This window comes from Lepidochelys olivacea (assembly GCF_965140295.1).
Source record: "Lepidochelys olivacea isolate rLepOli2 genome assembly, chromosome: 1".
In the NCBI taxonomy this organism is placed as follows: domain Eukaryota; kingdom Metazoa; phylum Chordata; order Testudines; family Cheloniidae; genus Lepidochelys; species Lepidochelys olivacea.
Window position 1 is genome coordinate 207,546,533 of NC_140411.1, and position 26,896 is coordinate 207,573,428.

General features: G+C 42.5%; 1 protein-coding gene across 5 annotated transcripts in view; it reads right to left on the minus strand.

Annotated features, from left to right (window-relative positions):
* Positions 1–26,896, minus strand: part of GSK3B (glycogen synthase kinase 3 beta) — a 268,723-nt gene that overhangs the window by 6,274 nt on the left and 235,553 nt on the right. Inside the window, exons 9-12 of one of the 5 annotated variants that reach the window (XM_084635606.1) lie at positions 16,715–16,753; positions 14,509–14,695; positions 9,471–9,569; positions 5,828–5,879 (exon numbers count right to left, since the gene is read on the minus strand). In XM_084635606.1, the coding sequence (XP_084491732.1) occupies positions 5,828–5,879; positions 9,471–9,569; positions 14,509–14,695; positions 16,715–16,753 (377 nt within the window). The remainder of the gene's footprint in view (positions 1–5,827; positions 5,880–9,470; positions 9,570–14,508; positions 14,696–16,714; positions 16,754–26,896) is intronic. The other 4 variants (XM_084635605.1, XM_084635608.1, XM_084635607.1 and 1 more) reach the window with 4 other exon arrangements.

The window sequence follows — 26,896 nt, forward strand, 5'->3', positions numbered from 1 at the left end:
GCTTTATTTCAGGGTGCATTTGATTTAAATCACTAGTCAGGAAGACTCGATTTAATCATGGTTTTCTACATAAAAGTGCATTCTTGTTGGTTGTTATAGCCTTAATACATATTCTTCACAACTTAGAGATAGATGTAGGTTTCATTTTATAAGGTATATGCTATACATTTTTAAACTGTGATTTATTTTGAAAACTTTTCAGATTAGTTTTACAGCTATATCAGAAAATGAATGATTGTTTGGTTATTTCATTTACCAAAGGTAAATGAAGCAGATATTTATGTATCACTGGGAGGTGAACTATCTCCAATTCAACAGGTTAATCATTAATATTTGGAGGATTTTCTTGCCATGCTGTATTAGAAGGAGATCATCACCAGACAGACATTTAAATTGTTTTATTTAACTAAAACAACAACGTTAAGTATTCTGGATTTTTTTCTTCAACAGCAAGCATATATTTTAACAAAACAAGCATATGTCCCTCGCTTCTCACATTTATCTCCAGACTTCTTCTCCTTGTTCAGATCTATTCCACCCCCAACAATCTTCTATTCATTGAACTTTTTGAAACTTTGCACTTTTAGAGATTGGTAAGGAATTGACTGTGTACACAAATTTGCGGAGAGACAATAGGGTTGAGGTCTGTTATTTCTCACCTCTCTTTATAATTTATTTATTTAAAATACATTTAAAAACATTTATTTAAAAACATTTTTGCTGTTAACAAGCATGTTACCTCTGGAGACACAAATCCACAGTCTGAGAACTTCAAAACTAAGCATCTCTGATCGTATCTTCTAGACTGAGCACCTAGTCCCATTGGGTAGATAGAAAGATTAACCTAAATAATCTATACAGAAGCCCCTGGAACTCCATAAGATTGGGTCCCTAATCCATGAACTATTGGAACTCATTTACAAAACTTTTCTTAAACACTACATGAATATATAATCTCATACTAATAGAATTAGAATTTATAATCCCTATTCCATGATGAGATATCTTTGAGCTATAATGTATCTTAATTAAAACTATCTTCAGATAGATTTTTCCTCAAAAAGCATTTTATCAAAAAAAAAAAAATCTAATTTAAATAAAAAATCAATCTTTACATTTTTTTTTTAAATCATTGATTTTTATCCACCCTGCTTTACTTTGGGGTTGCTCAACACAAGATAGACTTGCCACCTTCCTAACTGCTGAAGCAGATTAATGTCAAGGCTGAAGCCAATAATGAGGCTTACACAATCATACTGCACTGTTGGAGGATCAGTGCCTGGCGGTGAATAACCTGAAACACGCTCTCTCTCTTCCCTATCTCGGACAACAGTGTTCACTGGAAAGAGACTCTACAGGGTATGGTGGGCATGTGTCAAGATGCTTTCTAAGGAAGTGCAGCAAAGGATTGTTTCTTTTTCCTATTTCTTTGGAAACTCAGTCATTTCAATGGCATTCTTTCATTTACTGTACAAGAAGCAGCACAGATCATCTCAGTTTATAACAAAATAGAAATCTGTTGGCAAGCAGGATCTTTGACTGTGACCGAAAGGTCCTTCCTGAGAGAATCTCTGTGTTTTGCTGGTGCATTCGTGAACATTTGAGAATAGGTGCGGTGTAAGAAGCCTGGAAAAAGCAAATATTTAAAAAAGGATAAAACAAAAGCCAGGATGCTGTTAACTGGGTAAAATATTAGAGGTGACAACACAGAAACCTATATATAAGAACAACATGATGGCCAATTAACCACATGTTTTTGGAGAGGACAGACAAAGCTGATAAATCTTATGCACAATTACAGTTCTGGTAGAAAAGGAAAATGTATCTGGTATAGTCCCACACAGAAAACTAAGCTGTTGTCTGGCGAGTATGGATAATACAAAATTGGCTGACACAGACTGTGAAGAAAAAGAAATTTATGATCATCACGAATACTAAGCTGGAGAAAGGTAATAACTGAGGGTTAGCACAGGGCACTCTCCCTTTTATTCCCTCCTCCCCACTAACAAACTAAAAGAATTAAATTAATTGTAAACTAATCAATGTTGCAGATGGTTTCACACAAGGAGCTATCACAACACAGCTGAGGTTAGACAGGATGAACATAAACTGGAGATCTTGAGAGAAATAGGCTCACTAAAAAAAGGAAGAGATTGAATGTAGGTAAATATAACAATACAGTTGAAGGAAAGCATTGGCTAGCACAAGTACAAAATCGGAGGCTGTGCAGAGAAAAATGGGGGGCAACACCATCTCCACACCAGTAAAGAGCTTATCATGCAATGCAGCTGCAATAAAAAAATAAAACAGTAATTACATGGATGTACTGTGCATTGCACACATTTGTTGATGAAGCTCTTCTATCTAGCCATACTTAATAGTGACCAAAGTAGGGGGCACCGCATTGGAAAAAGGACACTGATAAATAAGGAAGGCAGCCCAGAAAAGCACAGCACTGGATGACGGAAGAGTCAGACAATATGCTCCAGGAGAGATAAGGCTAAAAGAACATCGTCACCTAGGAGAAAAGGAGACAAATGGAAAAAGAGGGTGACCACCTACCCACATCTGAGAAGTGATAACCAGGATCAGAAGATGGGATCATTAAGCTGAGAAGCTATTTCGGGTAACAGGTTATTTTCCAGTTCTGGCTTCCCTCCACCCCAGAATGGTTCCTCAAATGCAGTAAAAATCACCCCAATGTACTTAAGATAGAAATCCAAAATTTTTTTTACCAATATGTTGGCATTATTGACAGCCCTTGGATTTAAAATATAGTCCCTGCTGTTCTGATGGCTATCCGTTCACGCTAACTAGCTAACTCACTATCACACTGACCATAAGAATGGCCCTACTGGGTCAGACCAAAGGTCCATCTAGCCCAGTATCCTGTCTTCCGACAGGGGCCAGTGCCAGGTGCTTCAGGGGGAATGAACAGAACAGGTAATCATCGAGTGATCCATCCCCTGTAGCCCACTCCCAGCTTCTGGCAAACAGAGGTGAGGGACACTTCAGAGCATGGTGTTGCATCTTTGCTCATCCTGGCTAATTGTCATTGATGGGCCTATCCCCTATAAATTTATCTAGCTCTTTTTTGAACCCTGTTACAGTCTTGACCAGGGGCAGGCAAACTTTTTGGCCTGAGGGTCACATTGGGTTTCCGAAATTGTATGGAGAGCCAGTTAGGGGAGGCTGTGCCTCCCCAAACAGCCAGGCATGGCCTGGCTCCGCCCCCTATCTGACCCCCTCCGCTTCTCACCCTCTGATGGCCCCCCACCCCGGGACCCCTGCCCCATCCAACCCCCCCCCATTCCCTGTTGGCCTCCCTGGGACCCCTGCCCCATCCACCCCCAGACCCCTCGTTACCCCATCCAATCCCTCCTCTCATGCCTGACTGTCCCCTGGGACCCCTCCCCCATCAAACCCCTTCTCCCTGACTGCCCCCCGGCACCCCTGCCTCCATTCAACCCCCCTGTTCCCTGCCCTCTGACTGCCCCGACCTCTATCCACACCCCCACTCCCTGACCACCACCCCCAACTCCCCTGCCCTCTATCCAACTCCCCTGCCCCCTGACCGTGCTGCCTGGAGCACCAGTGGCTGGGAGCGCAACAGCTGCACCGCCCAGAGCACCGGGACAGGCAGCTGTGCTGCCTGGCTAGAGACAGCCACGCCACCGCACAGCACAGAGCACCGGGTCAGGCTGAGGCTGCGGGGGAGGGTGAACAGCAGGGGAGGGGCCGGGGCGAGCCTCCCGGGCCAGGAGCTCAGGGGCCGGGCAGGAGGTCCAGTGGGCCATAGTTTGTCCACCTCTGGTCTTGACCTTCAAAACATCCTCTGGCAAAGAGTTCCACAGGTTGATTGTATGTTGTGTGAAGAAATACTTCCTATTGTTTGTTTTAAAGCTGCTGCCTCTTAATTTCATTGGGTGACCACTAGTTCTTGTGTTGTGAGGAGGAGTAAATAACACTTCCTTATTCACTATCTCCACACCAGTCATGTTTTTATAGACCTCTATCATGTCCCCCCTTAGTCATCTCTTTTCCAAGCTGAGAAGTCCCAGTCCCATTGGGTACGAGAATACATATAACAGACAGCGTCACTGTGTGTTCTGTATACCACTTGTTGGAATGTGCTATGACTCTTGATTTATTGCCCCTGAAGACAACGTGGCTAAAAGCGTTAAGATGTAATTATGAAACTGACAAAGAGGAATGGGGAAAAAATCTACCTCCAAGTAGTGTATGTAAAACCTGCTTCTTTCATGGTCAGTTTGCTAACTTGAGTTCCTGCAGAACATTTGCCTGAGATCAGCTCTGTGTACACATTAGAGGGAGGCGTAAGCAAGGAGACAGCCTAGGTTCTCATACTTGCGGCTCTTCTACAACAATATATACAAAGGCATTCCAATTTGGGATCAGACTGCTCAGGCAGCTTGTTACATGTCTGCAAATACCTAAGTGCTGTACATCATGAACACTAGGAAAGACACCACCTTGGCTTTTCTGCAGGTTCTGTGCTGCCCCATCAACAGAGTGCAGGCTGGGACCAGGACAAGCGCAGCTATGGGCTAGTTTCAGTACCTCCATACTACGATGTTGCACTGAAAGCACCCAGCCCAGAAAGGGGCCCTGCACACTCAGATTCCCCCTCCTTCATTGGGGAGTCAGCAGTTAAGCAGAGTACATGAGGAAATCTGTGCCTTTGACAGAACCAGCAAAAAAAAAGAAAAGAAAAAAAAAAAAAGCCTTTTGGGGGGGGGGGGGGAATTGATTAGTGTTTGTGCCGCTGTGACAAGCACTTGTGACTGTGGTATTTGCTGGTTCCCGCTAAATCTCCCCAGGTTGGGGAGATGACTGCAGCAGGCTCAGCAGTGCTTGGGGTGAGACTGTTCTCAGCCAGAAGCCTCCTCATTATCAGTCTGACAGCTCTGCACCTGATGGAAACATACCATGTATTGGGCTTAGGCCTTGTTATTGTCTCCACAGCCTTGTCAAGAGTGGTGGTGATCTATTGCTCCCTAAGGCAGCATTTTGCTGCTGCTTCTCCCAGTCCTACTTCCGGAATTGCCTCTGCTTTCTGGTCAGGGATGTAGTGTCCCTCAGAAGCCTACCAGAAAGGCTGCTAGATAGGATGGAGCTGCAGTCAGGGTACTACAACCCCCCGATGCTACTTGATTTAAGAACTGGTCAAAGGCCACAGGGATTTTCATTCCTGATATACTGCAATGCTAACATGAAAGGACACACTGAGGTAGCCTGCCAATAGTTTGGGGGCCTTAAAAGGACAATTTAGGACTCAAGGGGAAGGGTGGGGTGAGGCAAAATTCATCAGAGAGATGTTCTTTGAGCCTAGAAATCCAGGTTCATCTTGTACTTTATTGCTCTCTATAGAGAACTGTGATCTAGTGGTCTAAGCCCAAACTGGGAGCCAGAAATTTCAGTCACAGACACACCCTGTGTAATCTGTGGACCTCTCTGAGCCTCATTTTCCTTGTCTAAAACACTGGGCTAATACCTGCCTCTCTCTCATGGGTGATGAGAATTAAATGCTTTCCAAGTGCTTTCAAGGTGAAACTGCACATCTCTGTGCTAAATATTACTCTATGATGAGTGTTGTCATGGTCCTGTGCAACTGCCCTGCGCTGGCAGGCAACTCCAGTTCCGCTCTGTCCCACCCATAATGCACATTCCAAACTCAATCTGAGTACAACTTTTATCCCGCCCCAAACCACCATGTATTCAAACATGTCACTGGGTCAAAGAAATCCTATTTTAGGGCTGTTTGAGTAAGTTTACAAACGGTATTGGAGCAAAATTTCATACCCACCTTCCTGAAAAGCCAGCTCCCATCAGTACCATGAGCCCACCTGTACAGGAATCTGAAGGAGAGGGAATTTATAACCAATGTATTTGGAAATCTCTTAAAAATTACACACAATAATTCCCTTTCACATACTGCCCTCATTTCAAGGGCTAATATTTCACTGGGCTAGAAGCAAGTGACATTCACTCATCCAGGACTAACTATTGCCCAGCTTGAGCCATAGGCCAAAGACATTTTTGAGGAAATCAGGTAACAGTCATTTTAGAGGCTTTTTTTCTCTGAGCATTTTAAACAGGAGCTGTTTGAAGCGATGATGTTACAGTAAGTTCTGGGAGGGACTGCTGAGCAGGTGAAGTTCAGATAAAGCTGTCAAAGTTGCATGATAAATGCCTTTCAACAGACAGCTACTGCCACCATACGTGTGATGGCTGCAAACACATTCAGACACATACTACAGACCAGATCCTCATCTGCAGTAAATTGGTGTCGATCCAGATACTCAGTGGCGTAAATCACTGTGAAAATCAAATGCTGGGTGTGACTACACATATAATGTCTCTCACATACAGTGTGTGCATTCAAGATGCTGGTTGTGATTCCATAGTTAAAGCTGAGTTGAGTTTTGCATTTAAAACAGAAATTCAACCCATCGGTTCTCACACTTTTTTTATACACACTCCCCCCCTTCCCCAGTATATGATTCTATAGATGTCAGGGCAATTTGCACAGGGCCTGTGTCATCTTATGTCTATATACAGGACCTACCTAGCACAATGGGTGTGACTGGAACTTCTAGGTGCTATTGTAACAAATGCTAAATAAAGGTGTGCTATTATTCCAAATAGAGTGCAGTTTACATGCTAAGAGAATTTGGCGAGACAAAGTCTAACTCTCCTGACCAGCATTACCATGCAAGACTTGGGAAAAACGACCAATTAGAGGTTATTTTTAACCATGACCCTACTCTGGATTCAGGAAGATGTAGACAGTATTCTGTCATGCTGATCATAACACAAAAACTGGCTCCCCCATCCCAGTTTTGATCAGCACAGTATCCTGAATTTTCAGCTACTGCATTATAGAGACACAGATTTAATGTCCCTATGTAACAATAACACTTCAGCACCATCAGAAGTGACAGTGATTATGTAACAAGTCCCTAAGGTGGGTTGTTTGTGGGGACTACACCTGGACTCTCTGGATTTTGAAGTCTGAGCAGCTACTACCTGAGCTAATTGATCAGGTCCACTGGCTTGAAGGTACGAAGACTCAAACTCAAACAGATGCTATAATGGGTCTAGCCACTAGAGGGGGACAAAACGCCATACTGTATTACCATGCAATTAACCCACACTAACTTGTGTAACCTTTTGAAGTCTCCTGCTACATCTACAATCAGCTAACATCTCACCACTGTAAGAGTGGCTTTGAATAATTTATTTACAAGAGCAAACATTTTGCTGAAAAGTGTCACTGTCAGTGTGGGCGCCCTGTATCAGATGACAAACCCATTCCCATGCTGCTCTGATACTGGTTTAATGATTAGAAGAACTTTGCTGCTCAGGGTCTCAGTGTTTCTCAAATGCGGCCACTGTGGCCACATGTGGCCACCAGGGGTTTTTCCTGCATCCACAACAGCTTCTTGTGCAGAGATGGGGAAGGGGCCAAAGCAGTGACCCCTCCTTGCAGCGCTCAGGGATGGTCTTTAGTACCCCCCATACCTGGCTGCAGCCGCAGGACTCCGGCAGCAGGCTTTAGTGCCCTGCATACCTGGCTGCAGCCACAGGACTCCGGCAGCAGGCTCCCCCACCCCCAACTTCAGAGCTTTGGGTTTCAGGCCAGCCCCCCCCGCCATGGTAGCAGGGCTCTGGCTGTGGGCTCCAGTTATGGGACTCTGGCTCTCGGAGCCTGCAGGGCTGGCCTTACTGGGTGCTATGGTTCAGAAGCAAGAAGTGGGGTAAGCCTGAGGCCATGGAAGGAAAGCAGTGGGGCCTGGGGGAGGCAAGGGCACCAAAATATAACTGTACATTATTTTTATTACTGAGACTGCAAAAAAACCCTACAATCAATCAACAACAATGATTTGGACATGTAAATATAAATATTTGTTTTTCCTGAAGTTAAATAAGTATTTTAGGAAATACTGTCGGAGTGGCTACGAGCAAGAGTTGGCCGTCACACTGTGAGGTCACCAAAAATTTGTTGAGACACCCTCTGATCTAGACAGTGAATTCTATTGCCAGAGCTAAAACAAATCAGGTTCACACAATTTCCAACAGAGCCTAATCCTGAAATCTTAATTCAGGCTAAATTCCTCCTGGCACAAGAATTTTGTATGAATAAAGACTAAACAGGTTTGGGTCCAAGGTCATCAAAATAGCTGTGTATGCAAAAGACTAAGATAATGTAACTGAAAGTTATCTAATATTGAACTATAAATCAAAATTCCTCTGTAGCTGCAAAAGATTCTCATGAGGACCAAAGACACTGGCCCATCTCAGCAATATAGTGGCTACTAACAGGAGGGTTAAAATGCTGACACTAATTAGCCATTTTTTAGTACAGTTCAGATTTAGGACTTGACCTGAAATGCTTTTCCCCATGTGAGCTCTTCGAAAGCTGTGCTAAGCAAAGCAAGGACACTGCTTTTTTGAACTCACACTATTTAATTTCTCGTCACCTCTAAGCAATCATACTTTTTGTACCCTGTGCACATCTTAACGGCTCATCTGAAAGACAACACCTTCAGCCACACAAAACCGCCGAGAGCATACTGAGGCATTGGCTCAGCACTGACTCAGAGAAAAGAGTGCCCTCTCTTGAATCATCAACACTATATCATACCTGATCATACTTGCACTCCCAAATTTTCCTTCGAGACCTCTTAGCCAAGCTCTAACACTGCTCAACTTGTAAGTTCATATAAGATCACAACATACCAGGGTGTGTCTCCAGCCAGTAATGAGGTTTTATAAGTTTCTGACAGCAAGAGACAGAGACAAAGAAGAGAACCACTCTCAGTTGGGCAAAAAGCCAGAGCATTATTTGGTGCCCGAAGCTGGTATAAGGGCATCCACAGTAAGAAGTTGTAACTGCTTAGGTGCAGCAGAAATCAATACACTAAAAGTGAATCCCTTGGTAATCCTTTTTGGAAGTGCTAATGTATTTTGCATTAGTGAGAAAATCTTGTTTATCCACAATCAGTCAAAATTTGATTGGAAATAAACCTTTCAGATGATGGTACATTTACTGAGCTGATCTTTTCTCTTTTTTCTGGGTATCTCTAAAACTAGCTAAAGTTTAGAGCTCAACAAAATCAGCGCTGAGTGTCTGTGGGTTCCAGAAATTAACTGACCAGGAGGATCTTTCGAAGGTGAGCTTATTCTCATTGTTCCACTTCTTCACACTAGAAATTTGAGTGAAAGAGACACAGACACCAGGATGCGTCATCAAAATGAGCTGGGTTAGGACTCAGTTTAGTATTGCCAAAGTGCCCACAGCCAGCTAATCTAACAAGACTGAGTTTAAAATGGAGTTGGAATTAAATTATTCCTCGTCCACCCCAGCGTCTGTTACTCAAGCTTCTTAATGGAAGGAGTGTAGTTTGAGAGAGAAGGGAGACAGGCAGGCAGGCGCATGTTCTCACCTGAGGCTGCTGTAGCATTTGTAGGGGTTGAAGCAGCTGCTTGATTCCGAGCATGAGCAGGGATGAGGATCGAAGCCAAAGATGAGTTACTTGACAGTTCTGGAGGGGAGGTGGAACAAACAGAGTTAGCTTATAGTCCACACAGAACCTCTGCATGCAGATTAACTCCTTGGGTTTCTCAGCACACGTAACCATCAATGAAATGCATGCCCTAACAAACAAGGTCACATTACACTTCCATGTATGTCCATGAGCAAGAGGAAGCCACAGTGATATCGAGCATGGGAATTTCCAGAGCAAAGCGTCTCTGTATCAGCTACAAGAAGTGATCATTTCCCTGTGAAAGGAGATGACCATGGAGTAAGCAAAGCACCAACCAGTCCTGGTCCTTGGAAACAGCCTGTTAATACGACTTCATTCTGAGAATCACCCTTTCCCTCCATGAACACACCCACTCAGTCATCTTAAAGGAGAAGGCTGATGACAACAATGTGCTTCTTTGGGCATTGACTGTTACAGGTTCGCCAACAGCTCAGGGGAGTCAGTTCCTTGGCTCACAAACTCCACTAGAGACACAAAGTGTGCGAGGTAATAGCTTTTATTGAACAAACTTCTGTTGGCGAGAGAGACAAGCATTCGAGAGATGCCACTATACTGCTGAGATGGGACAGTGTCTGTGTCTCTCTCTCGCCAACAGATGGTCCAATAAAAGCTATTACCTCACCCACCTTGTCCCTCTAATACCCTGGGATCGACACAGCTACAACTACACTGCATTAAACTCCACTAGTCAGGGACCTACAAGCCCAACACCAGTGACATAGTTAAGTCTCCTTAAATGCTGCCAAGCAGCCTAGAAGGGCTGATACTTCCTTTGAAGACACAGTGAAAAGCTGAGGGGTTTGATTTTAAGGTCAGTTAAATGGAACACAAAAGTTACTACTGTTCTTTCAAAAAAAAACATAACTTAAGAAAGATAGAACAGTCAAGTTGCTGAGGCCCCAAATTTAAAATAGATGCAATATGTATCGGAGTAACAGTCATCTTATAATGGCAACTGGTGGTAACACTATCAGCTAAGTGTGATGGGGTGGAGCAGACTAGGTCATCAAGTGATAATATGGCAGGCTGCCCTGAAGGGGATCACTCTAGTACTACACTGAAGCTGGCAATGGAGCAGAGAGGAAGGAGAGCCTCCCGATGGCTGCTTCAGAAGTGGAAAAGATTGCCTCTAAAGGAAGCCACATCCAGATAAAGCAACGGGGCAGTCACCTCAAGGAAGGAGGAGAAAGACAACCCTTGGCACTGCAAGAACTCGCCTGGGAGAGAAGTGCATGCAGACAGTAGTTAACAAACTCTGTAAAGAGAGAAAAATCTGTCCTGAAACCAAGTCCAATCATCCCAAAAGGGTGGTTTTGTACATGACTGTCACTAGCTACTAGGTTTTATCTACTACGCAGATTAAGGAGCCTATGTCTTTTCTGTAACATGTACATTGAATTTAGAGCCTATAAGGGCTGACGCGTCCATTTGATTTTTTTCCGTTTCTCAACAAATAATGTAAAAAGAAAAAGTAATTGACTGAGAAGCCAAGCTGGAGAAAGCTCATTTCAACTACTTACTAACCTCTCACCAGTGTACAGTGTTGGGCTGTGCTTCCACAAAATACACAGATATTCTGACTGGCCGTAAGTAAACATGAGTCACTGCAATAACTGAAACCAGACCAACACCATCTAACTATCAGCACACGGCTATTAGCCGCTCCATGCCCAAAGAAGTTACTCCACTCTTTCCCCCCACACACGAGTAATTTCTTAACTCAGTTGGTATAGAGAACTCACTGTGTGTCTCGCTCTTTCTACAGCTCCTAGTGCAAACAAATATACTTTTCTGTTACCCACTGGCATATAATCCAACAGGGAAATGAAAGGGAAATATGGACACTTACCCTACCAAGAGCACAGCAAAAATGTCATTCATTTTGCTTGACATAGTACCCCTTGATGGCAGAGTTTTAGAGATAGCACACCCAGCTAAAATGTATTGCAGCCAAGCGTCTATAGCCACACTCCCAATGTCTAAAAGGTATGGCTGACCTAGTATAACTACAATGAGTCAACACAGCTTCCATTCCCCTGTGATTCTTCCGGCATCCAGTCATTAAAGAACTCAGCTCACACTGGCAGAATAGCCACTTTCACTCACTAAGCATATTCCCACCTGTGGTTCAGGCAGAAAAATCTACTAGAAGTGCAAACATGTCAGAAGCTACTCTAGAGGGTAGAGATAATAGGCAGAAGAGGCCCACACCCTCTCCATTGTATCCAGGAATCTAAATTCAGGATGATGTGAATACCACAGTATTTCAACTAGAGAGGGATGGATCAATTCAGAGAAAATAACTGACCCAAAACAAACGGCAATTTTTTGAAATTTAATTAAAGATTTGGTTAAAAGCTTAATTAAATATGTGTTCTCTTATTTGTGTGTAGCTGCAACACACCTCCTGGTTCTGCCCACTACTGGACATGCCAAAATACTGCAGGGAATGGCTGGATTTGTATTATCTGCAGCCTGTCTGCCTCCCTTCTCTCTCAGGAGATTTCCAGCCCAAGATATGAAAAAGAACCTTAACTTTAGGGTGCCTAACTGAATCAAATCCCCAGCTCAGGACTCTGAAGCCCTCTCTACACTCTGTAAATAAACAAACTAAATATGGCTGTAAGAAGCCATTGCCTGGAAAGCCTTTAGATTTCAAAGACTTCAGCATCTCCTGTCCACACACAATTGTCCAAGACATCTTACAAGGACTGGCTGCTACCACTGGGACCATGTTTTTAGTTCAGTTCTAGCAGAATCAGGGCAGTTTACAGAGGTATATCCCCGTCAAGGAAAAGGAACTCAAACATTACAGATGTATCAGTTCAGCCTGTCCTCCTAGCTCCATCCCAATGCAATGTCTTGTGTTTAGAAATTGCCCAGTAGCCCCATTCCCAATATCAATGGGTTAGTTACTTCAGGAATCCCAAAATGCATTGGTAAAACTACAGTTTTAAGACCTGTTTGCTGCATGTGCAAACATTGCTAAACAGTCACAAGGACAAGTGAGAGGACCTAACTTTTCACGCAATTTTGTCACTGCAACAATTTCTTCTCAACATAGACAAGCCCTTCAGAGTTTTCAGCCCCCATACATTTCAGACTGCACCCCTTTCCAAGTCAAGCTATTCTGTCTGAAAGTGAACTGGACCGGCATAGCACTCAAAAGGTTATAGTGCGAAGATTTCTAGTTATGTGGAGACACAGTTAGGTTTCAAATGAAACGTTTTGATTAAAAAAACAAAATAGAACAATACACCTGACTGCTCTTTACTGCCTAAAAAAGACACTGGCAAAATGGCAGCTGTGTCAGAGACAGAAAATCATTTTCTTATCTGCTGGTTCAACTGCAAAACTTCACACTAGTAATGATTAACAGAGCACAATAGTAACAGGAATATCAGATGCCTCGGTGGGACTGAGCTGGTAGGATCTGTTACAACACTGGTAGTTCAGGGCGACAAAAATGCATAAACAATTGTGGATGGAAGCGATCACAGGATCATAGAAGATTAGGGTTGAAGGAGACCTCAGGAGGTCATTTAGTCCAACTCCCTGCTCAAAGTGACGCGGGAGGTTGTGCAATTTCAACAATACCACCGACACTTGCACAATCTTGTGTGTGGACAATGATTTTTACAGATCTAGCAGGACTAAACAGTACAACAATCTCCCCTTATAATGTAAATCGGCCCTGTGTATGTGTTATTAAAACTACATTCCATATTGGTTTAGCCTGTCCACTCTCTCTCTCTCTGGGAGATGTTTTGGTACATCCAATGCAGTGCACTTCCCACATGGGTAGTGTGAATCATGTTAAGTCAGAAGACTACGTTTGTTTACACCCTCCCTGGCAGGACTTGAACTAAAGTGGTAGCATGGTTTAAAAGTTACGTTGTATGGACACAAACCTTGCTTCGGTTACCTGGGTTACAACAGGGCACCATGTTTCAAAGTTGGGAGCATAGACAGGACTCTGTTTCAAGCATAAGAAGGTGGATCTTGCACTTACTACAGAGCAGGCATCAATGCCTAAACTACATGGGCTGAACTGGAATGGGAATGGATTCCTAGCAGGTAACAATGCATAGGGATTCTTCCCTGCCTTAATGCTAAGGGCTTGCAGCTATTTATTTAGAAGAATACACTACAACACTAACAAGCTTGTACACCACATTTCTTGCACTCCATACTTAACCAGACCAACCCTAAAGACTTATCAAATGTGAACGGAGAGAATAAATGATGTAAAGGATGCAAGCTCTGCACATACATTTTTGGGGGGAAAGGGGGGGGGGCAAGGATGGCTAATTTGGTACTGGTATGGCCGCAGATAGTTCAACATGAAACATTTCAGGATCATGCTGCGTAATTTAAAAAGTAACTTCCTCAAAAGTTCTTTCTGCTGGATGACGGACATAGTATTTACAGCCCTGGAGAACTAAGGACTCCATATTTGCCCCCCCGCACGACCAGACAGTCTTGGCAGCAGCAGTGCAAGCTTTCCCACATTGCTTCCCAAAACCTGCTTCAAACACGATGGAACAGGGTCACCTTTAGAAGGCAATTCAGTCTCCGTGGTCCACCGGGTCCTCAACCTTTGGGTGAGACTCCAAACAAAGGTGTCACTTGGACTGTGGACACTAGGAATTGGCCTGAAGCTGTAAACTTACTTTATGCAATCAGACAGTAATGACTTCCAGTCCCGTGGACTGAGTTGAATCAATAATGCAAGAGGATAATGATTTCATAACCCTTTCCTTCCCTCCCCCGAAGCTGATGCAGTCCATTTTTGAGAATGATCATTGGCTATACAACGGGTCCATGTTCTTGCCCCACCTCTTGATTTTACTATTGGGGGAATGGTATTTGTATGACAGAACTTTTGGCACAGTGCTTCTTCCCAACGGAAAGCTCCTCAGTGCTCACAGGCTACCTTGAGTGGTGAAGTTGAAGAGTGCAGGTTTCTCTCGCCCATTCGGTAGTTTGACATTTGGGTCCCGTAGTTCATCGAAGAAAGAGTGTGCACATGCTTCCAGGGGAGTCAGGCGGGCAGTGGGGGTGTACTCCAGCAGACGGCTACATAGTGCGATTGCTTCTGGTGGAGTGCGGGGTCGGAAGACCTACAGAAAAACAAGAAACAGATTGTTTGGGCTTGTTTCTTTTTTATTACTGCAGCAAGTCTGAGCAATTAAATCTCTCAGTGCCTAGTGAGTTGAAACTAAATGCTATTTGTGCTAATATAATGGGTCCTCAGGTATTGGGATGGGAGAATCCAGCTTCTGGGGTTGAAAAGGTTAAGTGAAAAGGATTTTGCTGTGTGGGTGAAGGTGCAATGCTAGTGAAAGGCTGCATGGGAGAGCTCAGAGAAACAACTCTAAGAATTAAAAGAAAATTCATTGATCTTATGACAACACACACATTGGGTGAAATCAGCCATGCATATGATAGGGAGAGGGGTGCAAATGAGCAGGATTCATTGAAAGTTAAAATTAAAAAGGTTGCCATTGTTCATTTTGGCAGCAAACAAATGATTTTCCCCCCTAATGTGGATTTTTGCAGGCAAGTTGGTCAGATTATTGCTATGGATGACACCGTTCAAGTTTGGAAATGAACAGGTTTGGTGCAGAAAAGCTCTCTACTTCAAGTTTACAGGTGCTTCTTCTTCTTGACATTATTGTGTTAAGTGATTCCTACTAGTTAACAGAGATAATTCCTGCACATTTGGAGTTTGTGAGAACACTAAAAGGTGATGAGTGAGAAAGCTATCTGACTCTCTCAGAAGTTTACCTTGAGGATATAAACCACAGAGTTCACAGCAGTTCTTCCTTGAAGTTATAGTTCAGATCCCTTAAAAAATGGTCCTACATAGCCAGAATGACGCCCCAAATCTGCCTTCCCCATCACATTACATTCAAGGCAAAATTGGACAGTCACATCCATGTCCTTAACACGCTGCTTGAGCTGTTTCCGTTCACTCTGTTGCACGTGGAATACAGGCCAGGGAGAAGCGTGGTGAGAGGTGGGGTGGGAGTGTTAAATTCTGATGTCAGCATTTTTGATGCAATTGAGCTAATCCAAAATGCTTTTGAACCAATGCAGGTGAACCCAAACCACCTAGCATCAAGGAATGACCTATACATCATATGCTAACTGACTGCAGCCCCAGGCACCTGGACAGGCTCGGCTTCAGTAGATTTTAAACTGATGACATTTATGCTCATATTAATTAAAATTAACCTGGTCACTGACAACAATTGACTGATTTTTTTTTAAACCCCTTGGTGCCCAGCTGGGTCAGGAGCACCTGAGTTAGTTCTAATGCATTCTGTACTAACTCATCATGTCAGGGAATCCTGACTCCTGGAGTCAAAGAGTTAAGGTACTAAAAGAGCAGAATTTGTTCAGGTTGCTGGGAAGATACCATGGGCACGACAGTAATGTAAGAAAAAGCTTCTGTTTGGCACCAAAGTCCAAATACTGTAGCCCCTGCAGTCAGTTCTAATGACTTCTACACTTGAAGTAGCTGCGTGTATATTTTTAGGGGGAGGGATAGATGGAGGTTATTTACATTCAGTGTCAAAACCCATTGCCTCCAGAGTTCGGATTACTGACCACAATACAAGGGTGGTGCAGTGGCATATGATTCCCAAGTTACAGCCCACACGAGAACAGGACAGTCTCCTTTTATTAAATGAAGATAGAAAACAGAGAACCACTGAAATCTGCCCTTTAACAAAGGAATCCCTCTGACCCCCCACTCCCTTAAATTCCTCATCTTTCAGGTCAGTGAACCTCTGTCAACATTTATAGAATTTAAGAAACAACTGCTCAGCCTCTGTCTGGACTGGGAATGAGTCACTCAAGGTAAGCAATTACTACAATAATCTATACGCCAGAAACTGAAAAACCAAAAAACCCCACACAAATACCCACCCTCCGCACAAAGAGTTATTAAAAAGTGAAACGTGTGCAGATCTACGCCTATCTAACCATTATCTTCTTGTATGACATGGGGAAAATATTCACCTGGCTGCTAGCTGATGTGTGGCTGTTTTAACCCAACTTTTCCACTTCTAGCTTTTCTCTCTCCTCTTTTCAAGACTAGCCCTAATAATTTGAAAAAATATTTAAGTACATACCCGCACTCCTGAGGTGAAATGTCCTGTTCCTGACGAGTCCTAAAGATGATAATGCAGTGAAATAATCCAAACAGGGGGAGTCAATCCAAAAGAGAATAGTCCAGCAAGGAAAAATATATCCAATATTATAAGAAATCCATGGCGTGGGGGACATAGAAAATGTTTATACAATTAGAAACTTTAAACATCACTCTCCATAGCAGCAAGTCCAACTTGACCACAATGTATGCCAAAAAAATTGATTGTGCAATGGTGAGGCATAGTATAGAAACATTTCTATGTTAACTTATGTTCCAATGCCAGTGCGTTTACTAAAAAAATAAATAACAAAAAAAGTTGAAATCAAAATTCTAACTAGAAAGAAAAGGGTAACCGAGCTGCCATCTTAAGCAATTTGCAGTCCTCTCTGTCCTGGATATAAATGTCCATAGACAACGGGGCTGAATTAGTTTGTCTTAGTGTGTGCATCCCTCATGCACAGACTACATATTTTTCCTCTGTAAATCTGTCCCAGAGACACAATGTGAAAATTTTTTAAAAAACCAATTTATAATTTCTGCTGAAGAGAAAATAAGAAGTTTTAATTTGTATTTCTCATTTGGCTGTTTTAAATTTGTGTGAGCTATGAGTGTATCAGGCCGCCGCGGATTATTCTCCATTTTGGATTGACTTCCCCACCAATGGATTTGATTTGATGATGTTATCTCTTTAGGATTCTTCAGGAACTGGACATGTCTCCTCAGGAGTGAGGGTATGGACTTAATTTTCTCACTTTACTGTGGGCTTTCCCCCCCGCCATATCCTTGCACCCATTACTTAAAGCAAAAACCTGCATCTTTTAGCTATAGTAATTCAACACAGTTCCACCAGAAATTCTGACTAATTCACCCACCAAGAACTACACAAAAGGGTACAACATTAAACATGAAGAGCAAGGGACAGTCACAGTTACAGGTGAAGTGCACAACAATAAGTATGCTAACACTTAAGCACAATGGGGCACATCCTGAAAGCTGGGATGGTGTCAGTGCTCTATTGTGCCTAAGTGCCTAAAGGACGGACGTGACTCACCATTACCTGTGAACTCCCTCACTCTTATGTTCTGGTGAGACAGTTAAACAGTCTGAATGTAGTTTTCAGTGAGGGAATTGATTTTAATAAATAATCCGCGGATTATTTTTTAGTCTGCGGACTAAAATTTAGTGCACGGACTAAAATCCGGCCCATCAGAGTAAAATCTACGTCAGTTTACAATACACCTGGGTGAAGGGGGGAAAAAAGCTAAGTTCACAAAGTGAATATCGTTGGGGAGACTAACATTTAGTATGCAGACTAAATACGGCTGGGCAAAATGCACAGCAAGGCCACAGACAAAAAAACAAAAAAAACAAAAACCAAAACCAACCAAAAAAACCACTGACAGGAACTTTTAAAGTGATCAAATACTACCCCACCTGCGCAGCAATTCATTTTTATAAAATGAAACAATTCCTTTTTTCAAGGTGAGATGTCCACAGTAGGGACAGACTCGTAAATTTCATTTTCAAAAATGAATGTGTTTTGGAGATAAACAAATGCAAAAAATGGTCTTTACAGATTAACATTTTTCAAGCAGAATTTGCACTTGTATGACTCAAACTAAATTTCCCAAAACAATCGTTTTCAGGCCGAGACCTCGCTCGCCAGAATTTCAGCCACTATTGCATTTTTTATGGCTGAGTTACAAACCCGTGAAAATGCTTGTGCAGAATGCACACGTAGAGAGTCATCTGAGCAGCCGTACCGCTTTTTCCTTCCACTCTCCAGTGACTCTATACTATATCAAAAAGCTGGAATACAATGCTACTTCTTCCTTTTTTCAAGTCTGTTGTTGATGTTCAAATGCTAATAAACCTTCATGGCTAAATAGGAAAACCAAGTTTGCTGCCTCTTCCAAATGGCCCCTCCTTCCTAAGATACACTGTGATCAATGTGCATTTTACTAATCACTTTTCAGAGACTGGCAATCATCGTAGACCTTTCAAAAACCATTGCCAAATTAAATGTCTCTAATACGACTCCCTGTTCCATTCCTCAAAAGGTGAAAGAACTTTTGTGAAGTCTTTGTTAATAAGCAGCATATTCACTTTTAATCTTCTCAATTTAAAGTAGCTGCAGTTGGTTAACAGTGCTCATGACCTGCCTGAATTTTAAAATCTTTCTACAGTGAGAGTGGGAAGAAAGAGCACAGATGGGGCTTAGGACGAACACACATCTTGCTTTACTCAGTCAGCATTCAGCTCTCAAACCAGACCACATGGGGTACTGGCAACGTATTGTTTTAACCAAATGGCTAGTCTGACTTTCAGTCATTGACATTCTTATAACAGACTTTTTTCCATGCACAACATGGAATTAATTCTCTTTTCTCTGTATAATTAAGCACCAAATGCGAGGCTTGACAATGTTACCCCAGCGTGCTCGTCTATCCTCATATGTATTACAAGACATTATTTCATGCCATCAGGGACAATGTATTTTGCATGCAGATTGTTGCAACTGTTAGCATGCTGTGACACCCAAGAAAGCAGAGGCTTATTAAAAATCACTATGGTGCTATTGCATAAGAACGACCATACTGGGTCAGACCAATGGTCTTTCTAGCCCAGTATCCTGTCTTCCGACAGTGGCCAATGCCTGGTGTTTCAGAGGGAATGAACAGAACAGACAATCCTCAAGTGATCCATCCCCTGTCGCCCATTCCTGGCTTCTGGCAAACAGAGTCTAGGGACATTTCAGAGCATGGTTTTGCATCCCTGCCTATCCTGGCTAATAGCCATTGATGGACTCATCTAGTCTTGGCCTTCCCTGCATCCTCTGGCAAAGGTGTATGTTGTGTGAAGAAACACTTCCTTTTGTATGTTTTAAACTTGCTGCCTCTTAATTTAATTTAGTGACCTTAGTTCATGTGTTATGAGAAGGAGTAAACAACACTTCCTTATTTATTTTCTCCACAATACTCATGATTTTACAGATCTCTATCATATCCCCCTTAGTTGTCTCTTTTTCCAGGCTGAAAAGTCCCAGTCTCATTAATCTCTCCTCATATGGAAGCTGTTTCATACCCCTAATCATTTTTGTTGTCCTTTTCTGTACTTTTTCCCAATTTCAATATATCTTTTTTGAGATGGGGCGACCACATCTTCATACAATATTCAAGATGTAGGTGTACCATGGATTTATATAGAGGCAATATGGTACTTTTTGTCTTATCATCTATCCCTTTCCCTACGATCCCAACATTCTGTTAGCTTTTTTGACTGCTGCTGCACATTGAATGGATGTTTTCAGAGAACTATCTACAATGACTTCAAGATCTCTTTCTTGAGTGGTAACAGCTAATTTATACCCCATCACTTTATACGCATAGTTGGGATTATGTTTTCCGATGTGCATTACTTTGAATTTATTAACATTGAATTTCATCTGCCACGTTGTTGCTCAGTCACTAAGTTTTGTGAGATCCCTTTGTAACTCTTCAGTCTGCATGATCTTGAGTAGTTTCATATTATCTACAAATTTTGCCACCTCACTGTTTACCCCATTTTCCAGATCATTAATATGTTGAACAGTACTGGTCCCAGTACAGATCCCTGAGAGACACCACTATTTACCTCTCTCCATTCATTCTTACCCTTTGTTTCCTATCTTTTAACCAGTTATTGATCCATGAGAGGACCTTCCCTCTTATCCCATGACAGCTTGCTTTGCTTAAGAGCCTTTGGTGAGGGACCTTGTCAAAGGCTTTCTGAAATCTAAGTACACTATATCACCTTTGTCCACATGCTTGTTGACCCCCCTCAAAGAATTCTAGTAGATTGGTGAGGCAAAAAACATGTTGACTCTTCCCCAGGAAACTGTGTTCATCTATGTGTCGGATAATTCTGTTCTTTACTATAGTAGTAAAAACAAATTTCAACCAATTTGCCTAGTACTGAAGTTAGGATTACTGGCCTGTAATTGCCAGGATCACCTCTGGTGCCACATTAGCTATCCTCCAGTCATCTGGTACAGAAGCTGATTTAAACGTTAGGTCAAGTTTGTGACATCACCGTTAAGAATTTATCTCCATCTTCAAGAGTTTATAGGTTTTCCCAAAAACCACCAACACAGATCCAGGCTCATATTTGGTGTACAACTCCTCAGAGTCTGTAAGCTAGTCTTTAATAGTCAATGTGGTGGAATTGGGAGGGAAGAGGATAACATTTTATCTAAGTCTCTTTGGAAAGATTTTTATATTAGATCAACAGAGCAAGCTTCTTCCCCACCCACTCCTTCCAAAAGCCTGAATGTTCATTTAGTTGCTAATTTTCTTTTGCTAGATGTAGTAAGTGCAAAAATCCCATTGAAAAAAGTGACATTTTGGCATGCATTTGTTTGGGTTTTTACACTCTGGACTGGTGCTGCGTTTGGTTTAACAAGAAAGGAGAAATGATAAACTTTCAGAGGAAAATTACTTAATGTGTGCAGCAGGTTGTTTTGTTTTATAAATGCCATATTTGCAGCTCTGGAGACTGCAGGCTTCTATCCAAAGAACAGGTGCAATATAGTAGCATTGTAAGCTTCTTTGCTTCTCCACTGTATCCCACTATACAATTATCGCTCTTACCCCTAACTTGGAGGAATCATTTTATAGAGGGCAGTTCAGCATCTTTCATCACTGTGTCTGTCAAGACAGTCTATGAGGATATCAATTATGAAGTGTTCAAGAGATCAACTCATTTCACACAGGCCACCAAAGAAGCGATCAGCTAGTAACAGCTTTCAGTTGCTAGAGTTGGAGGCCAGATTCGAACTGATGCTCTAAAAATGAATGGCTCAGGATTGCATTATCAGTTCCCTGACACATCTACTCCCTATTTGATAAAGTTCTGTGAAGATTAAGGATTCAGAACCACTGATCTCACTAGAAGGAAGGAAATTTATCAAGGTTTCCCACACACTTCTATCAGAATTGGGAGAGACAAGGTGGCTGAGGTAATATCTTTTACTGGATCAACTTTTGTTGGTGAGGGAGACAAGCTTTTTAGCTTACACGGAGCAAATTTGAATGGAAAACCCCTTATTACACATTAGGGCTAACCATTTTCTCTGAGGGTTTCTTTGATGGATACTGGGATGCTGACTTTAAAAGCAATTTCACAGTGTAACTATCACAATTCTAGAACAAAAAGCAACTCTCAAAAGCTCCCACTAAGAGAAGTGTAATTTTAAAAGACTTCCAGTAAACAAACCACATTCACAGAAAAAAATGAAAGTGAAAAAAAGATCTATAAAGATGGCAATGTTAGAGTTGAGCTTCAGTCAACAAGGAAATTCAAGGTTAAGGTTGAAGTTTTGTCCCCTGAATGAACCAGTTATTGTATTCTGGAACTACAGAAGAATTTGAAAACTACTCCAAAGACAATTTTCTGAAATACTGTTCCTGGATGCCTCTCTGAGGTACATAATGCCTGCAACACGATGAAAATATTTTTTAAAAGGGTTAAAACAAGAAACCTTCTTAAGGAACCCCCTCTTCCCCCATGGTGCATTTTGAATGTATAACTTATATTCCCCTTTGTATTAAAAATTTAATATTTAATACTTTAAGGAGTATTCTTGGATGACACATTATAGAAAGTGCTTTGCAAGTCATAAAATGCCTGTGAGATACCATTCTTTATATTCAGATAGGAAAAAAATGAGGTAGAGAGTGAGGGTTACAGGCCCAATCTGCAAAGGTACTTAGGCACTCATAGTTTTGCTTCCACAGCAATTCACAAAACTCCCGTTGAACCTTGTAGGTGCCTAGACTCACTTGGCACCTAAGTTTTTGAGCAAAAGTTCCTTTTGGGCCTAAATTTCTAGCATTACTGCCTCAAGTCTAGGCACCAGACACTTATTTCCCACCTAAGCCCCCAATTCACAAACATGAAGTGGGGGAGGAAGGAAGAGGGGAAGATAGGCACTCACCCACCTAAGTCACGTGTAGGGCCTGATCCACTAGGTGTGCTCAGAGGCCGCCTACCAGATTGGGTCCCATTCAAAACCCAGCAAGCCAGAGGAAGAGGTGGGGATGGTGCCCACTTTGTAACTTTTAGCCTACTGGTCAGAACACTTGCCTGGGATGTCGGAGACCCAATTCCCTCCTCTGCCAGAAGGGAAGAGAGGATTTGAACAGGGGTCTCCCACCTCTCAGGGGAGTGCCCTAACAAGGGAGCTATGGGAGATTGTGGCATGCTGCTCCCTCAGTCACTCCTGTTGAACCTGTTCCACTTTGGATAACAAAAGAGTGATTGGAGCAGCGAGATTGGACCCTGGGTCTCCCACCTCCCACGTAGGTGCTCTAATGACATGGCTACTGAGTCATTTTCACTCTCTCTGAGAGGATCCAGGCTTAAGTGACTTACAAGTGAGTCAGTACAGGGCTGGGATCAGAACCAGAATCTTGTGTTGCATACTTAATCTCCAATCAACAGTCCACAAACTTGTAACGGGATCATTTGCATAATATGTTTTACTTTGCCAAGTTCTCAAAGGAATATTCATTACCCAGTAAGCTGTTCAGCTTCTGCCAAATCTTAAATGAAAAAGATATAAAGTAAGAAAAGAATTCCTTTTTTATATTTCAGTTCGGACACTCAATCTGAACTGCTCAGAGCCTTCCCAGGAAAGGCAACATCATTGGCTGAGAAGCACTAAACTATATGTGCTGCAATATAAAGGCAAAGCAGGAAGTAAATTACAGAGGACACTTCACACCAAACTTTGAATTTCCTTGTTCATGAGGATGTAAGTCACATCTTTACTATTATAGTAATTAAAAAAAAAATTGAATGGTGTATTGTTTTTTTTTGTCACACACAAAAACCTGACAATTTCTTTTTGACAGTACTGGGCAGGAAAAGGATAATTTCTTACCTGACAATTTAGTTTGTCTTACATCACTCTAAAGGAACAGGTGGAAACAGGAGACTCACTGACAAAGTCACTGTCCCCTACACACAGAGTAGGATGGCCTGAACTTCCCAGTAAAATTTAAGTGGTTTTTTACTTATTTCAAATACCGTTATTTTCACCGTTAGACTAAAAAGCAGGGGCAAAATAACTATGGAAATATGGCACAGCCATAACAGATTATGAAAAATGGGAGAGGTGAACTGTTGAAGAATTATGAAAAACTACATTATTTTGGAAGAAACAATCAGTCTCCATTACTCTCTTACATCTGTATAGACAAGTGAGACATACTTCTAACCACAGGAAGTATAGCAGAATTTGCCTTTTTAACAATGTAATGTAGGCCATTTTATAAGATTATTGACAAAAGAATACAACAAAACATAGAACTAAATTATTTATGTCCCACAAACATTTTATATCAATTAGAATGAGAATGAACAGAATGAATAATCTATTTGATTGTTTGATAATCTCCCCCCAAAGCTAGAGTCTGAACATGAATTTTGGAAGCTGTAGAAGCAGAACAGAATCTGCATAAATCCTGGGAGAAAGTGAGGATAGCAACAGCGTGAAGGAAAGGTGGCAGCAATAGAGAGAGATAGCTAGAACCAGCAAGAGGAGAGAGAAAAGCTCACAGATGAGACTGTGCTATTTGACCTCAAGCCCAGACTGAGGGGATAAGAACAAGGCTGGCCTGCAGCTTACCCAAAAGATCCCAAGTTCCAGGATCAGTCATTAGCATACTATTTAAATATGCATACATAGAGAGAGGAAAGCTAGTAAGAAAATATGTTTATAATAATAAAGTACTTTGGCCAATACTTTATTCTGGTATTAGTTCTCCACTGTACTATATGAAGAATGTCAAGTATCAGAGGGTATAATAATATATATAATAATAATGCCTGAATCTGTAATTTTCACTTTATGCATCTGAAGAAGTGGGTTTTTCACCCACGAAAGCTTATGCCCAAATAAATCTGTTAGTCTTCAAGGTGCCACCGGACTTCTTGTTATATGAAGAACGCATTCCTAAAGACAGCATCCACCAACCTAGTCTATAATGCCTCCTGAATGTTTACACAGATGGCCAGATTACTATCCTGCACAGCTCCAAAATGAAAACCACGATGTGCCAATAACCTTGGAGAAGTATCAGAAGGGCTCAATCCCAGCAATTCAAGATTCCTGGATGCAGTTCACCTTAAGTCGTAACTATTCTCTCTAGTCATATAAACTAATTATAAACTTATAAATAAATTCACGGAGGATAGGTCCATCAATGGCTATTAGCTGAGATGGTCATGGATACAACCCCATAGTCCGGGTGTCCCTAAACATCCAACTGCCAGAAGCTGGGACTGGAAAAAACAGAGGATGATCACTAGAAATTGCCCTGTTCTGTTCATTGCCTCTGAAGCATCTGCAACTGGCCACTACTGGAAAACAGGATACTGAGGTAGATGGACCATTTGAGCCAGTGTGGCTGCACTTATGTTCTTAGGGGCTTGCTCACAGGGAAGGAAAAACACTGCTTCATAAATTATGTAAAAATCAGAGAGCATCTTGGAGGTATGGGAATAGACCTTAACCTGTGCCTACTACTACTTTGCTGTGAAGGAAGACAATTCTCTTCAAAAACAGAACTTGGTCTCTTGTACTCTTCTCATTTTTCATGTCCCCTACCAAAATGACTCTTGTCCATTGTCATCACACCACTGGCCTGAAGATTCTGGGAGCAGTTAATGAAATTACTCTTTGGAGCACACCCAAATTTAATAGACTAGTGTTTTATGTGAGAAAATTTACTTCACATGTGAAAGTCTTGCAAGGGACAGTTATCCCAAGACACCAGAAAGACTAGGATCACTATAAATAACACAACATGCCAAAAGATAGTGTGCAAATTCTGTTGAATTTTACCACCTATAACTAGGGCTCCCTGTCTGTCACGGAAGTCATGGATTCCATGACTTTCCACGACCTCTGTGACTTCTGCAAGGGCCAGTGTGGCTGACCCCAAGGCTGCCCAAGCAGCTGGCTCTGGGGCCAGCTGCTCAGATGGCCCTCTCAGGACAACCACACCAGCCGCTGCTCCGGCAGCCCAGGACAGCGGTCCCCCGCCAGCTGGAGCAGCCATGGTCCACTGGCCTGGGCAACAATCCCCTGCCGGCCGGAGCAGCCACGGTCCTCGGCAGCTGGTGTCGCTGGCCCCCCAGTAGCGTCCCCCCAGATGCCCCAGTGCCCCCCATCCCCCAGATCACAGGTATTTTTAATATAAAAGTCATGGACGGGTCATGGATCGTGAATTTTTGTTTACTGCCCATGACCTGTCCATGACTTGTTCTAAAAATACCCATGACTAAATCATAGCCTTACCTATAACCAATATAAACATCAGTCATCCTCACAACAATCCTGCATGGTAGAAAGAATTATCTCTATTTTATAGAAATGGAAGTACAGCAGTCAGGTTAAATGATTTGACTAAAGCAACAAAGACCATACCTCTCACACGACTGAGCTACCCTCATGGCCAGAAGTCACACTAGAAGCTCAGTAGAGAATCTAGCTCGGCTGTAGGCAGCTGGCTGGGAAGGAGCTTCCAATGACCCATCAGTAGCAACCTGGACAGCAGAGTCCCCATACCAAAAAAATGATCAAGGGTCCATGCAGAAATCAAGAGAGCTGTGACTATGGTTTACATGCACCCTAGTGATTAGCCTTCAACAACTATTAAGGGATCGTAAATAACCTGTGATTCTCAGGAAATACTGAAGACAAACTTTCAACCCTAGTAACTGGTTTATAATGGGGAAAAGAGCAAGGCTTTTAAAAAATAAAAGCTGAGACTGGCTCCGGCATTTGTTTGTTTCTCAGAGCAGGAATGGGCCAGTGACCATAACCTTCATCAGCGCAAAGGCCAGCTCCATATCTAACCATGTGAGCCATCTTTCAGACTTCTCGGGGAATGGTTCAGAAAGAGGGTCCGCATGGCCAGACAGCTCTGTGTGCTGCCTCCATCTGCAGGCGCTGCCCACGCAACTGAGGAGCCAGCGCTTGGGTAGAGCGCACAGTCCCCTGTCCATACCTCCGCCTAGGGACATGCTGGCCACTTCTGGGGAGCTGTGCGGAACCAAGTAGGGAGCCTGCCAGCCCCACCACCTCTCCCCCAAGGATCAGCAGTGCCACCAGGCC